General features: G+C 36.0%; 1 protein-coding gene across 1 annotated transcript in view; it reads right to left on the reverse strand.

Annotated features, from left to right (window-relative positions):
• THSD7A (thrombospondin type 1 domain containing 7A) overlaps positions 1 to 13,763 on the reverse strand; it is a 260,490-nt gene that overhangs the window by 8,947 nt on the left and 237,780 nt on the right. Inside the window, exons 21-27 of the mRNA XM_064411230.1 lie at positions 12,909 to 13,050; positions 12,317 to 12,432; positions 7,025 to 7,142; positions 6,178 to 6,323; positions 5,412 to 5,586; positions 3,157 to 3,330; positions 2,071 to 2,166 (exon numbers count right to left, since the gene is read on the reverse strand). Of these exons, the coding sequence (XP_064267300.1) occupies positions 2,071 to 2,166; positions 3,157 to 3,330; positions 5,412 to 5,586; positions 6,178 to 6,323; positions 7,025 to 7,142; positions 12,317 to 12,432; positions 12,909 to 13,050 (967 nt within the window). The remainder of the gene's footprint in view (positions 1 to 2,070; positions 2,167 to 3,156; positions 3,331 to 5,411; positions 5,587 to 6,177; positions 6,324 to 7,024; positions 7,143 to 12,316; positions 12,433 to 12,908; positions 13,051 to 13,763) is intronic.

Consider the following 13,763-nt stretch of genomic DNA (forward strand, 5'->3'; position numbering starts at 1 on the left):
TACAATTTTGATACTGCTGTGATATGATGATGAAATCCTGATAGCTGAGGTTGGCCACAACCATAGCAGATGCAGTTAGTGGTGGTTACGCAGATCCAAGTGTTAACGGGATGGCTGGTGAAGAACAAAGAAAACCCTGCTGCTTGTCATAAGTTTTCCCCACTCCCAGAAAAGAAAATCATACATCCTAGCATACAAATCACATGCCTGTGGGAATCTATGTAATAAAATATCAGTCATCCAAGGAAGCAGAAGAAAAGAGTTGCCTCATCGCCCATGGGAAATAACACCTTCAAGTAAAAAAGAACTATTCAGCACAATGATATTATGCAAGTGAGTAAATAGAAAAAGACCTTAAAATGCCAGCAGAAATCACAATAGTTATTTAATAATGTCTGGATTAAAATACACTATGTTGAATTCAAATGTGCAAGAATAAGGCTGACAAGACACAGTAATCAAAGATACGGGTGTCTTCTGAATCGAAATATGTAATCTCAATTTAAATCAATCATGTATGTAGGTATATCACATCAATGAGCTCATAAATACTGTAGTTTATACAAAAAACTTTCAGAAAATGTACAAATGTAAATTAAAATCTGGTTCACTACTGTATATTTAACGTAGAGAAGTTCCCTCTACATTATATATTAATACAATAGAATATTTAAGTGCTGTATTTGAAAACTATCATAAAATCCATGAAAACTATAGTTTTGCATTTAACAGAATCATATGAAAAATATAGTTTTGTGTTGCATGGAGACCAGTGATTGCATATTCTGGAGTATTCCATTACTCTTCCTTTCAAATCAGAAAGTTATCACACCTTAAAGCCACATACAAACATTCGTCTTTCCTAGAATTTATCACAAGGCTGTCTTCAGTAACATCAGAATAAATTATTATTTTCATGTGACTGATTGTGATTTATTAATATATTCTGATTTTAACATCTCAGACCCATAATGTCCAAGATGCTATTTACTTCAAATCCTATAGTAACTTTAATAAATAATATCCAATATTAATCACAATAAGAATTTTCTCTTAGATTTTTACTTACCATAGAAACATCTTAGCTAAGCAGGAAGCAATCAAGGTTCATGAATAATGCCCTGTTGCAATTCTTGTGAACAAGATGTGCTTTAATAGTCCTACACCACAAGTTAAGATTTTCAAGAGACTTTGAGCCATTATTTCAACACCTTGCAAAAATAACACAAATATTTTATTTCTACTGTTACAAAGACAGTAGTGGTGGACTCCATCATGAATAAGTATTGTGGTGGCAATACATAAATAACAGCTCCTCTGCTGTGACTGACCTGACAGCAGCTGGCATTGAGGATATGTTTATAGTCCCTGGGATTCTTTTACTATCATTTGGTCTGACACAAAAATTATTTAAATAAATGCATGGCTCTTAGCTTAAATGAATCCCTATTGCCCATATATAAATCCATATAAATGGATTCATATGAAGGTTTTCTTCTGAGATCTCAGTTGTTCCTAATTCATGTTTTTTGTGTTTTGGCTTGCACAAAAATTCACAACATCCCATAGCAGTCCATTATGTATCCTGACACAGATTTATGGCATTGAAGTAAAGAAATAAACTCATTGGCACATTTATTAAAATTTTATATTTTGTAACATTAAGGAGATATGTCATATATGGATGGTATTATCAAGCTATGCAACTTTCTCTGCCTTTGTATAGGCACTGAAATGACCCGTAACACACAACAATGTTATTTGTTGTAAGGCCTGAAATTTGAAACACTACATTTAGAAGTGTAAAGATGCCCATAGTAAAAAACCCCCAAACACATACAATGTAAAACATTTCAGGTCCACTACAGAAGATAATATTAATACTTATTTTAAGCATTGCACGCTGCATGATTTTGGAAAAGAAATATCTTTAATATGCAAAAAGATGATTTTGATTCATACACCTGGAAGGGCATTTTTTCTTTCAGTTTGTTGGGAAAACACATTATCCACCTGTTTTCCAGGCGTTTTTTGTTGGGGTTTTTTTGTGTATATCAAATGAGTATTTACCTGTGACATTTAAACCATCTGACCTTTGGCACCACACAGTCCGAGAAGATCCCTTCCATGGGCTAGCCATCCACTTGTACTCATAGCACTGCCCATCTGCACAGAGAAAATTCACATTTCAAGACATTTAATGACAAGGTTATAGACCACCACAGGCATCAGCCACACTCATCAGATCACCATACTCATTTTGTGGCCACACTCATTATGATTAATGGCTGGTATAGTTATTAAGTAAGCCCCTTTCTCCTTCATCCAGCACTGAACCGCACATGTGGAGCTCCCAGGGTCTCCTGCACTTACTGGGCACATAGAGAATAGACCAGATGTGTCTGAGACACTAACTAGGATTATGAGCAAGCCTAATGCAGCAAATGAGTAGAAGAAATGTTTCCAATAAACTCATAATGGTTGTGGCCCATCTGTTGTGCAAAACTCATTTAAGGGTCAGGTTCCTTTCCTGGTAACACTGAGCTTCAGCCTGTGCTCCAGTGCTTGGTGAAGTGGCTAGGGCTGCCTCTGGCTTCATGTCTCAGCTCTTCTGTGCACATCTCCTATGGTCTGGGATGAATCATGGAGTTCTTCTGCACCTTAGCTCTCTATCATAAATACAAAATTCCTTTTTGTGCAATCCGGCCTCTGAATGGGCAAGTTGGTACAGGAAACTACTTTTCCTAGACAATTTGTCTACTAGCAGTGCTAAGCATGGCTGAGACATTTTAATGATATTGTCATGCAATTGACAATTCAAAGGGTAGAAAGAAATCTAAATCTGCTTATGAATCAAAACTCAGAGATTTCTTTTTGTTAATGTTACTAAGTGTATAGGGAAATTATTTGTCCCATATAAAAAGAAATGTCATTATTAACAAATAATAATTCTAGAGGGGTGGCATATGATAGTTACCACTTGAAAGTTTTTCTCTTTATGGTTGATTTATGGAAAACAACAATTTAAGTGCATTTCTGTTTATCAAATTTGCATTTGCCTAAAATCAATACCATGAACAGAAAGAAAACAAAATTATGGTTGTTCTGTATTTTTTTTCTTACACGAACCAGCCTTACATATATTTTGGTGCTTACCATTGCATGGTCTTGTTTCCAAAGCCTGTTCTGGACAAAGATGTTGATTCTCTAAGTCCTGGATGATCACTGCTCTAGATCGTACTTGTACTCCTCCAAACCCAAGATCCTCACCATTAAAACAGGTTAGCTGGCAAAGGCTCCATTCTGACCACTCTCTCAAGTAACAGTCCCCTGTCAAAGAGCAATTTTATAAGATGAATGATCATTGCATGTCAAGAGTTTTTTACAATGAATATGTCTTAAAAAATGTCACAAGTACAGTTTTTTATTTTTTTTCTTTCTTTTTAGTTCCTTTCATTCATCTTTTTAGACTTGACTCATGGTGTAGAAAAGATATTATTTTGATACTAGCTGAATGTCTGTGTCTGTAGAAAATATAAAAAGATTATACAAGGGCTATTTGCTCTAATACAGTTTTAGTTTCTTGTCACATTCCCATGAGATCACCCTCATTATGAGTCTCTTTGCAATGCTCTACCCAATGTGTAGATTTTTGTACATTTTAAGATATTGTGCATTGTATGTCTTATGCTGTTTATTTTTTTAAATTCATCTTTGATCTTAGAAAACATTGTCTAGTATTAAGAAGATTAATTATTGCTTATCTTTCTCTAAATAGATGTAGAAGAAACTGATGAAAAATCCTTTGCAGAAAAAGGGAAATGGAAACATGATTAAAATGTTTGTTCTTGCTATTTCATGTTAGGGTAATAGACCTGTAGAATTCCATAGTGTAAAACCAAAAAATAAAATCATACTAATGACACTAATTAGCACAATCAGCTACAGAACATTTAAGGAATATCTGAGGCACAACACAAGGAAACCATTTTGTTAAAACTGCAATTGAAAATGGGACTAGACTGTGCATAAACTCATAAATAAACCTCTTAGTTCTCATTATTTCAGTGAGAAACCCATTAAAAATTCATGCTACCTTGCATTATACTGATGACAGATATAATCAGTACTGTGTTGACCGGATGCCTGATTAATGAAGGAATTTTATTTGCCAACCTTAGGAAAGCATGCAAAGAAATGAATAATTGACGAACTGATGTATACATAATAGGAAAACAAGTAGTGATTTTTGGAAACATTAGCTGGAGCGTATCATTAGCTCATCCCCACAGGGCAGTTATTCTTGCTAGCTAAATGTGAGATTGTTGAAGAACAGGTCCCTGCTCAGCAAATTTTTAAAGCAATCAGTAAGCAGCTATATTTTTTTTAATAAAATTCACTAATATGAAAACATAAGTGTAATCTTTGTATTCTTCCAGTTTCCATTTAAGAAGTAAAAATACATGCAAATTATGAAATTGGAATGCTATGTACAAAGCAGAGATGAAAATCTCTCAATTTTTTATTAAATTCTATTTATTCAGACAACTTTACCTTCAGTCCAATCTGAAATGAACTGGTAAAAAATCTCTGGGAAAGAGGAGAGTTTCAAGAGAATGAAAATAGAGTACTGGTATGAAATGATAGCTACATTAGAACTGAAGGAGTTTAACACCTCTTCTGAAGATTCATCATTAACAGCTACTAAACAACAGCAATATACCTCTAATTCTACAAGTAAGTGTTTGGAATGAACTGGAGGGTTTTTACTGGAAATTAAACAGCTCTTATATGCTCTTAATCCTTCTCAGTATGAGCATCATGGACCTGATCATTCATAACAGCTCCTTTAGATTCAGTTCACAAAGGCAATGATAGAGCACATCACATCCGGAGAGCCAAACAACTAGAGGCACTCATGTTTTCTCAGAGATCACAACTTTAGTTTCATTTGGAATAGAGCTTTTAAAGAAAAAGTAAGATGCCTTAGCTTATCTTCCTTAGACACCCATAAAAGGCATCAAGTTTTTAGCCACTGGTAAAAGTATTAATAAAGTTGTTAGTAGTCTACATACTTAGTGCTAATATTTAGCTGTAAACCAATACCCTTTCTTATGGAGTTAAATACAGGTTATTTCAATAGATTTTGTGAAAAAAAATATATTCATAGATACAATCTGTGACAGAGAGATCATGTCTTTTACAAATGTAAAATCTAGTATTTTTTCTAATTGATTTATTGTCATGAAGCCACTCCTAAAAAGCCACTCTCTTGGTCATTTGATGGATAAACCCAATCAGTAAAGCAGATGGAAAAGATTTAATTGCCTGTGGCTAATGCTAGGCCCTAACAGCTATAATGACACCCAACCAATCTTGAAATACAACATTTATTTGAACAGCTTTGTTACCTGGACAAGGGAAAGTGCAGGTTTCCTCAAGTATTATTTTTTTATCACCATCTATAATAGGTTCTATTTCTCCACAGAATTCCTCATCTACTACTTTGCCAACATCTTCAATGGATCCATCATAAACCACACAGGAGATGTTCCTTACTCGTGTTCCCTCTCCACACTGAGCATCCTACAGAAGGAGAACATTTATTGACTGATACTGAACAGAAGAAGACTGCCAAAAGACTAGATCTGAGTTACATGCCACTCTATCTCCTATTATTCTTGCTGAACTACTTATTCATTCCAGTAAGGAGAAAAATAAGACAAAAAAGAGAAGACATGGTTCATTATTTCTGAAACAAAAAAAAACCATGAACAAAAACAAAAACCCAACCCAAAATTTTTGGTCACTGTTACTTGTTCCTTAAATTACAGAGCTAATTATGCCTTTGAATTGCAACCAGAGCAGTATGTCAAGTGAAGATATCTTCTAATATGTAAATATATTTCTGCTGATATTCTTTTACAATATAAGTATTTAAATTATTAGCAAAGATGCTGCTCAGGTACCAAAGATTACATTTATACTCTGAATATCTGTAGGACACTGTTGTATCCATTGATAAATATGAAATCTAAGGAAAAAAACAAATTTTAGTTTTTGTGTAAGAGGGGTGGAAGCAAATTGTTTACAGAGTTGATAAGCAGGTATCCAGACACATCAAAATATGCCTGGACCCACACATTCCATAACTTCTAAGTCCCATATGGCTTTTACCTCTACTTTGCATGTAGACCATTGACCATATTGCCATCGATAACAAGGTTTTACTGGACAGGGTTTGAATTGCTCCATCTGAGAAGGACAAGGTCTCCCATCACCCTGAAATGGCTGATTTATGGTCCTTCTTCTGATCATTTTTCCTGTAACAAAAACCAGCAGCAACATAACAAACAACAAAGTGGTTAGACTGATTTATTCCTCAAGATAGTTCTATTTTGCTGAAAAGTATTGTGTTTGAGTAAAGCAATTTTTTCCAGATTTCACAAATTGAATTATAAAGCTGATCTGTTGGGTATTGTCTGTTATGAGGATTCATATTTTCCAAGTCAGACACTTTATATTCTGTCATTTGTTTGTAGTGTAAGAAGTGCAGGAGGATTAGGATTGTTCCTGTAACAGCAAACAAAAGCAGTAATTTCCTAGTTCAGAAGCCTGAATAAAAATATTATTCATGAATGTGACAACATGTTTGTCCATTTCAGTGGAGACTCCTGCTCCTCATCTGGGGCTTGCTTCGAGAAGAGGCCAGCTGCTCTGTTCTTCCCTCAGTTAACACAGAAACATGTGCCCCGTAATTGTCTGATTCCAGCAAACAAGACCTTGCAACCTTCTGTCACTGTGCAGGAAACATTACATCCAGATTTTGCAGAAGATGGGGGATTCTTCACTCAGGCCCAAAGAGAACTAAAATACAATAGGCTTATCCAACAATTATCTCCTCTTCAACCATGAGTGATATGCTACCCAGCTTCACTGAGATACAGGTTCTATTTCAAATACTTCCTCTTAAACAGAAAGAGGAATTCTCAGTCTTTAAAATATCCCAAAGGTATGTACTGACCTGTAAGGCCACATGTTTGGGAGCACTCAGACCAAGAGGACCAGTCAGAGAGCTGACAGTTCACAGGACATTCCACCACACAGGACATATTCATTTGCCATGTCTTTTCCAAACCAAGCTGAAAGACAGTGTTAAATGGTTAACACAAAACTCCAGGCCTGTAAATTAAGTAAGACATTTAAAATTCTCACTTCAAGACAGTCCTAATGCATATACTGATCTTTATAAACAGGCATAAATCCCATTTTCATAAATAATTTTCTAAACTAGAACCTATAAATGGAGGGCTTAATCTCCAAATGTTACTTTTTACAAAACAATTTTATGAAGTATTTTGAAAGAGGAATACAAAAATACTGAACAGCTATTAATAAGTGATACTAGAAGCCAAGTTCAAAACTAGTAAAAGGAGGAGGATGAACATGTATTGAATATTCAGAAGATGTTCCAGATGCTGAAAGTTTACAGGAGCTCATGAGAGACTGAACAAGTGGAAGAGAAATATGAAGGTTTAAACACACAGAAAATGCATCAGGCAAATGTAGTTCAAGAGCTGAAAACAGGTGGAAGCTGTGAAAGGAGTAGGTGGAAACTCTTGTATGTCTGTGCTACTTACTAAATCCTTACTAATTCTATTCTATTCTATTCTATTCTATTCTATTCTATTCTATTCTATTCTATTCTATTCTATTCTATCATGCTGTCCATACAAAGATATTGACATGACACTGACAATGATTTTTCAAAAAAATATACATATTTGCATTTTTTTCTGAAAAACTTTGCAAAAAACCCAGAATTCTCTAACATCCATAAAGTAAAAGCTCCATTTGCTGGAGGAGTATGAAAGGGACAGAGAAATTAATCTCAAGACCCAAGTTTTCCCAAAAATATATTCTGTTCCTGTTTTTCTCCAGGTATGATTTATCCCAACACCCCATCTCAGGCATGAAAGAGTTTTATATTCATGCTTGGTACATGACATAACAACTACATGCTCCTTTGCTCTGATCCTGGACAGCCATTTCTATGTTCTTATAAACTCACACGCTCCAGATTTTCCCCATCCATGTGAGGAAAGAGATATTCTCACTAACACACATGAGAATATATGATACAAGATGAAGTGTGACTGATGGCAAAAACGCATGATAACGCCTGCATCTTGCACAGCTGAGTTAAAAGGGAGGTCAGTTATAGGGTGTATGATTTAAAGTGTGAAAGAAAATCAGTCCTGCCAACATGAACAGGATCTACAGCTTTTCAGCACAAAGGACTGTTCTCTTCACTGGACCTCACCAGCAGACCTTGATTATTATTGAGGCATTTCAGAATCCTAGGCAGTTGTGAATATCTTTAACTAGAAAAAATCCCCACCTAGTTTAAAAGAAAAAAAAAAGCAGCAAACTAGACATTTCAAAACCTATTAATTTTAATGACTGGAAAAGTTAATTATATAAAACCAGTATTTAAGACTTTAAAAAGGAGATAAACCCACTCTTCCTACTAAACACAAGCATACAGCGATAATTAGGCACAACATTAACACATTCTCCATAAATAAACTTTCAGTACCACAAGTACTGAAAATATCTCCTCCTGATAGACTCACCAAGTTTTAAAGTTGCATTTGCAGTACCATTTATTGAGACAGATGAAGGTTTAGACCTCTGTTTGCTTTTATACATCAAAGAATGAGTTCTTTGCTTTTCTCAGTGGTTCAGTATAGCCTTGATTATACAGCTATCACACACAGACAACACCTGAAACCTTTGGATAATCTGGAATTTGGATGATTAGGAAGCTAGAGAACCCACTTTGAAGTCCATATTTGGGTCAAACCTTCTGAGCAAAGGCTTTAAAACCTGCTTAATTGATTCCTGCCAATTATAGAAACATGACTGCTCTCTTTCAAGACTGGTCTTCTCAGCTGGACTTTAGCAGCTCAAGAGGGAAAAGCCCAAGAAAGATATTAACAGTGAAGAGGAGAAAGCTGAAGGCCAGATTACCCACAGTGACCTCCTATTTGCATGTCTTAGATACTGAAGTGCTGCTTAAATAGATCTGGGGAACAACTGACAGGTTGCAGTTCAATAGTATTCACATATTCCTTTCTTCTCCCTCTCCTTCCTTGAACTGATGAACCACAATTCAACTTGAAGAGCTTAGAAAATATTTGAAAAAGTGTTCAGTAGCTCCCTCACACTAACGCTTTTATTCTGGATGAGCTGTGGTTTCTGACTCAACAAAGTCAAGTACTGAAAGCTACCCCTGTGCGCTCTGTGCTTCTGGTCACAGATGCCAGGGGCAGCAGGCTGCCACACCAGCATGCTCTTTAAATCCTGGGATCCACAAGAAGTATCTGTATTCATTTATGGGAATTTTTGGCATTAGATTAAACCCTGCTGCTGGAGGTTAATCATGTAATCTGACAAGCAGACTATTCACCAATAAACCAGCAAAGTCTGCTTTTTAATGCAGACACAACTGCTGTTTTCTAGGATTTCCTCATCTTTAATTAGTGGTAAATGAATGAAAATAAGTCTATAAAAATGAATATGAACAGGATCAGCTTGCTTTAGGTGATTTGATTTTTAAATATTGAAAGAAAGAGAAGTAAAGTTTTTGTGATAAGTAGAAATCAAGTAATTCAGTATTACTACGCTTTGAGAGTTTGAGGAGTTTAACACAACTAGGACTTAGCAAAAGCTCTGGAAATTCTTTTATCTTGGCAGTAATCAGGACTACTGCCTACCTTCTTTAGCTGATCAACTCAAATAAACACAAGATCATATGGACACATAAGGAAATCCGAACACAGGTGCTCAGATGGAATATTAGTATTTAACTCTGCTGATGCTCATACCTGGAGATGGTTATAGACAAAATTCAGCATGAAGGGTTTTTTTATATATGGCTTTATTACTTTCTTGAGCTATGTAGCAACTCTGTTATAATGAATCTTAATTTCATAGGGATCAGTGTAGGTTTATCTATTATGAGCTCTCTTCTTTGCATATAATAAGAAGAAACATAATTCAGTAAATGAACCTACACATAAATTAAGCAAATCTTTACTCATACATCAAGTACAAAGTTTTATGATAGCCCAGAGAAAATTCATTAGCTAGGTCATTACAAAATCACTTCATATTTCTCCTATTCATCAACTTTTCCAACCACATGCACCTTATTTTAAACTTCACTTAATATTTCTGCACTGCACTTATAGTGCAAAAACACAGCGGAAACCCCCATCCTGAATGATCATTAGCAGGAAGTGCATAGTATGTATTCACATTTTGATAATTTCTTAAATACTCTGCAAGGTCACAGAGTTGGCTTTCACATCTTAAGAGTGAAGGGTCTGTTAAGATCTGAAGAGCTTGGCTTTCCTGTTAATCAGGTTAACAGGTTTTACTCCTCAGTTATTGGATCAGCCTTTGACCTCGTTGGACCACTGCTTACACATCCATAAGTCAACAAATAGTCTTAACTGTGTGACTAGGGAGTGGATCAGAGCTTTCTACAAGATGTATCTCTATATAATCTGTTGATAAATCCAGGACATCACTAGAGTGATGTTTGTTGGCCAGTCATTTACAGCAAGTAGCTCTTGAGATATTATATTATTGCCCTCATTATTCTTCTGAATAATAAACTTTCATTTCTTAAATGCAGGAAAACTCCAAAGGTTTTCTGAAATATGAGTGTAAAATGTAATCAGTTCTAAATGTTGTTTTAAATCTTTGCTTAACAGGAATAATTTCTTGGATTTATAGTAGAAGAAATATATTTTCTCATAAAATCAAATAAATCATAATTTCTTTCTGTTAAAGCATTTATTTGGATGGATATTTTACATCAGGTCTTGGTATTAATTAATCAATATTGCAACCTCTCAGAAATGACAGACATTTCTTTCTCTTTTCTAACACATTAAAACATTATAAAAATCATTAATGCATTGCATTATTAACTTTGCAGCAACTTGCTGGTATACCCTGAGTTTTTTCTTGTGATGTTATTTTTGTGGCTGTCCCATTCCTGGAAGTGTTCACAAGGTCAGGTTGGAGGAGGCTTTCAGCAAACTGCTAGAGTGAAAGGTGACCCTACCCATAGAAGGGGCGTTGATCTTTAAGGTGATGATCTTTAAGAACCCTTCCAACCCTAACCATTTTATGATTCTGTGAAAATATTAGATTTTATTAGAAACCCAAGAACCACGAGGGAAGGAGGAACATGTGACAGAAGTAAGTCTCAGCTGAAATCCTCTGCCTTTGATAAGAACTTATTGATTCAAGAATCCAGGATGTTGGAGGAAATTGGAAAAGTTTAAGTAGGTCAGATACACCATTATAAGTCCAAAGTAAATAAGGAGTTTCCTGACTCTCTCCACTTCTGATGAGACTCTTTTCTATGGGCATATCCTGAGAGCAGCTAGTAGCCAGAAGGATCCTGCAGAAAAGCTGTTGGTGCCAAAACTACTATGGGCCCCTTTCCCCCTTTGTCCCCCATTGCCAGTTATTTTATTTCTGATGTCACGGTGGTGGGGGAATGGCAGCTGAAGCTATTGCAGTTACTATCCATCAGAAATGCACGTAGAATTGCCCTTAAAGTAGTACTGGTGCTGTTTTCATGGGGTTTTTTTCATACTACAGACTCCACGTAATTCAAAGCACTAGGATCAATGGCCAAAATGTCAGGGAACCAGTGCTGTCAAACTGGAAGTTTGTTTGAACATTTGCAAAACAGCTCTTTCAAAACTTAAGGGCTCCTGTCTGCTAGCTAGTTCTCCTTATACACTCCTACTTAATATTACATTCATGCTGCACGTTTTTTCACACTAGTTGGGTATTTTTTGCATCACACAGCTGGATACAAGAAGTTAGCATTCAGCCCAGCTGCAGAACGACACGTGAGAAATATTTTCCAACACATTGAGTAAATGATTGATACTGGCAGGTGTCCAAGACTCCATGCAGAAGTTGTATCAAATTAGAATTATGATTAGCATTCTGATTGAGATTTATTACCTTTATTCTACTTTATTAATTATTGTTTCTAAGTAATTTCCTTCAGGACATAATAATTAGCATGTGTTCACAGAGGCACTTAAAAGTAACCAAAGGAAATAGTATAAAAATCAGTTGATGGCTCGGTTAATTTCAGAGGTACTTAACAATCCATGAATAGTGTTGCAAAACATCTGGTGAAGATGCCATACAGCTCAGTTGGCTCAGTATTAATTAGCACCATTAGAAGGGAGCTTTCTCCCAGGTACCCACTCACCTCTTCACAGTATTTCAGGTCAACTGATTTGCCATCACTGCGAACACAATCGAGCATCCGCGTTTTGATGCCACTGCCACAGACAGCCTTCTCACTGAGCTGACACGTGCTCCAGTCTGCAAAGGAGGAATTCATTAGCATTGCAGACTTTCAGATAGAATACGTAATGATCCAGTCTCCCACCTAATTCTGATGGCCTAAAACAACCTTCACAAGCAACTTTTACACATGCAAAGGCTCACGGAGCCCAGCTGCTACACATTTTTGGAAACAGTGACCTTTACTGCAAATAGTCAAAGTCATGGTACATTCCTGAAAAATGCATATTTGGTTTTGTCCGCATGGATTTTGAGTAAATCACAAAATTAAATGAGAAATACTTTTCCTGGAGTTACAGCATGCACATTTCACGTGCAAATTCTCAATTTAATATTTTATCTGGATCAAACAGCCTGAATCAGTTTTCAGTACAAGTTCCACAGCTGTGTCTGGGTAAGAATGGGTAAGCAGAAAAATCCATCCTGTAAGGTGAATGGAAAGGAGCTGTTAGATGTGGTCCCAGGCTGTCACTAGAGCATAATAACACAAATACCTGTCACATTGTAGTCATAGTGGTAGCAGTTCTTGTTCAAAGTGCAGGCTTCTGCCTCAGTGGCAGCAGGACAGGGCTTTCCATCATCTGGTTGTCTTAGGCATTCAGCTGACCTTTCACGGACACTACTTCCATTGCATGGCTTGAAAGTAAGATTGGAAACAGCTTAAATATTTTGGCACCCTGATACCTCTTTATGCAGCAATACAACAACCTTTTAAATAATCCCTTCCCAAAACACAAGTGTAAAATAACAGGTTCCTGCTAATGTATAAGAGAAACCCTTTTCTTTAACCTAACCTGGTAACACCATTCTATTTTCCTAACAAGTGAATATTTCAGTATTAGTACTTTGTAAGTATTTCACTCATAAACAGGATATTGAGATGCTCTTTTTCCAAATGCTGCAATGTAGTGCACCAAAGCCTCTCAGAGGTCCCAAAACACTTTTTGGTTTTTTGGGGTTTTTTTTTGGTTTTTTTGGTTTGTTTGTTTTGTTGTTGTTGTTGTTGTTTTTTGTTTGTTTGGGTTTTTTGTTGTTGTTTTGTTTTATTTTGTTTTTGTTTGTTTTTGACATTTCTTTTTTAAATTCCTGTCAGGAAGGAAAGGGAGAGGAGACCGAAAATTACTTCTCTATACTCAGTCTTGATCTGCAGACTTTGTCACTTGTATCAGGATAGTGACATTTTTAGTTCAGTGACTGTGCTGCTATGCAGAGGCTCAGAGCTAGGCTCAAAGACAAACTCACAAGCCACTGCCAAAACTATTCCACCACACAGGAGGCACCCCACACTGGGAAGAGTGACCACTGGGCACATTTTAGTCTGTCTGTTTTTAGTCTGAAATTCTTCTGGA

This window comes from Passer domesticus, chromosome 1 (assembly GCF_036417665.1).
Source record: "Passer domesticus isolate bPasDom1 chromosome 1, bPasDom1.hap1, whole genome shotgun sequence".
NCBI classification, from domain to species: domain Eukaryota; kingdom Metazoa; phylum Chordata; class Aves; order Passeriformes; family Passeridae; genus Passer; species Passer domesticus.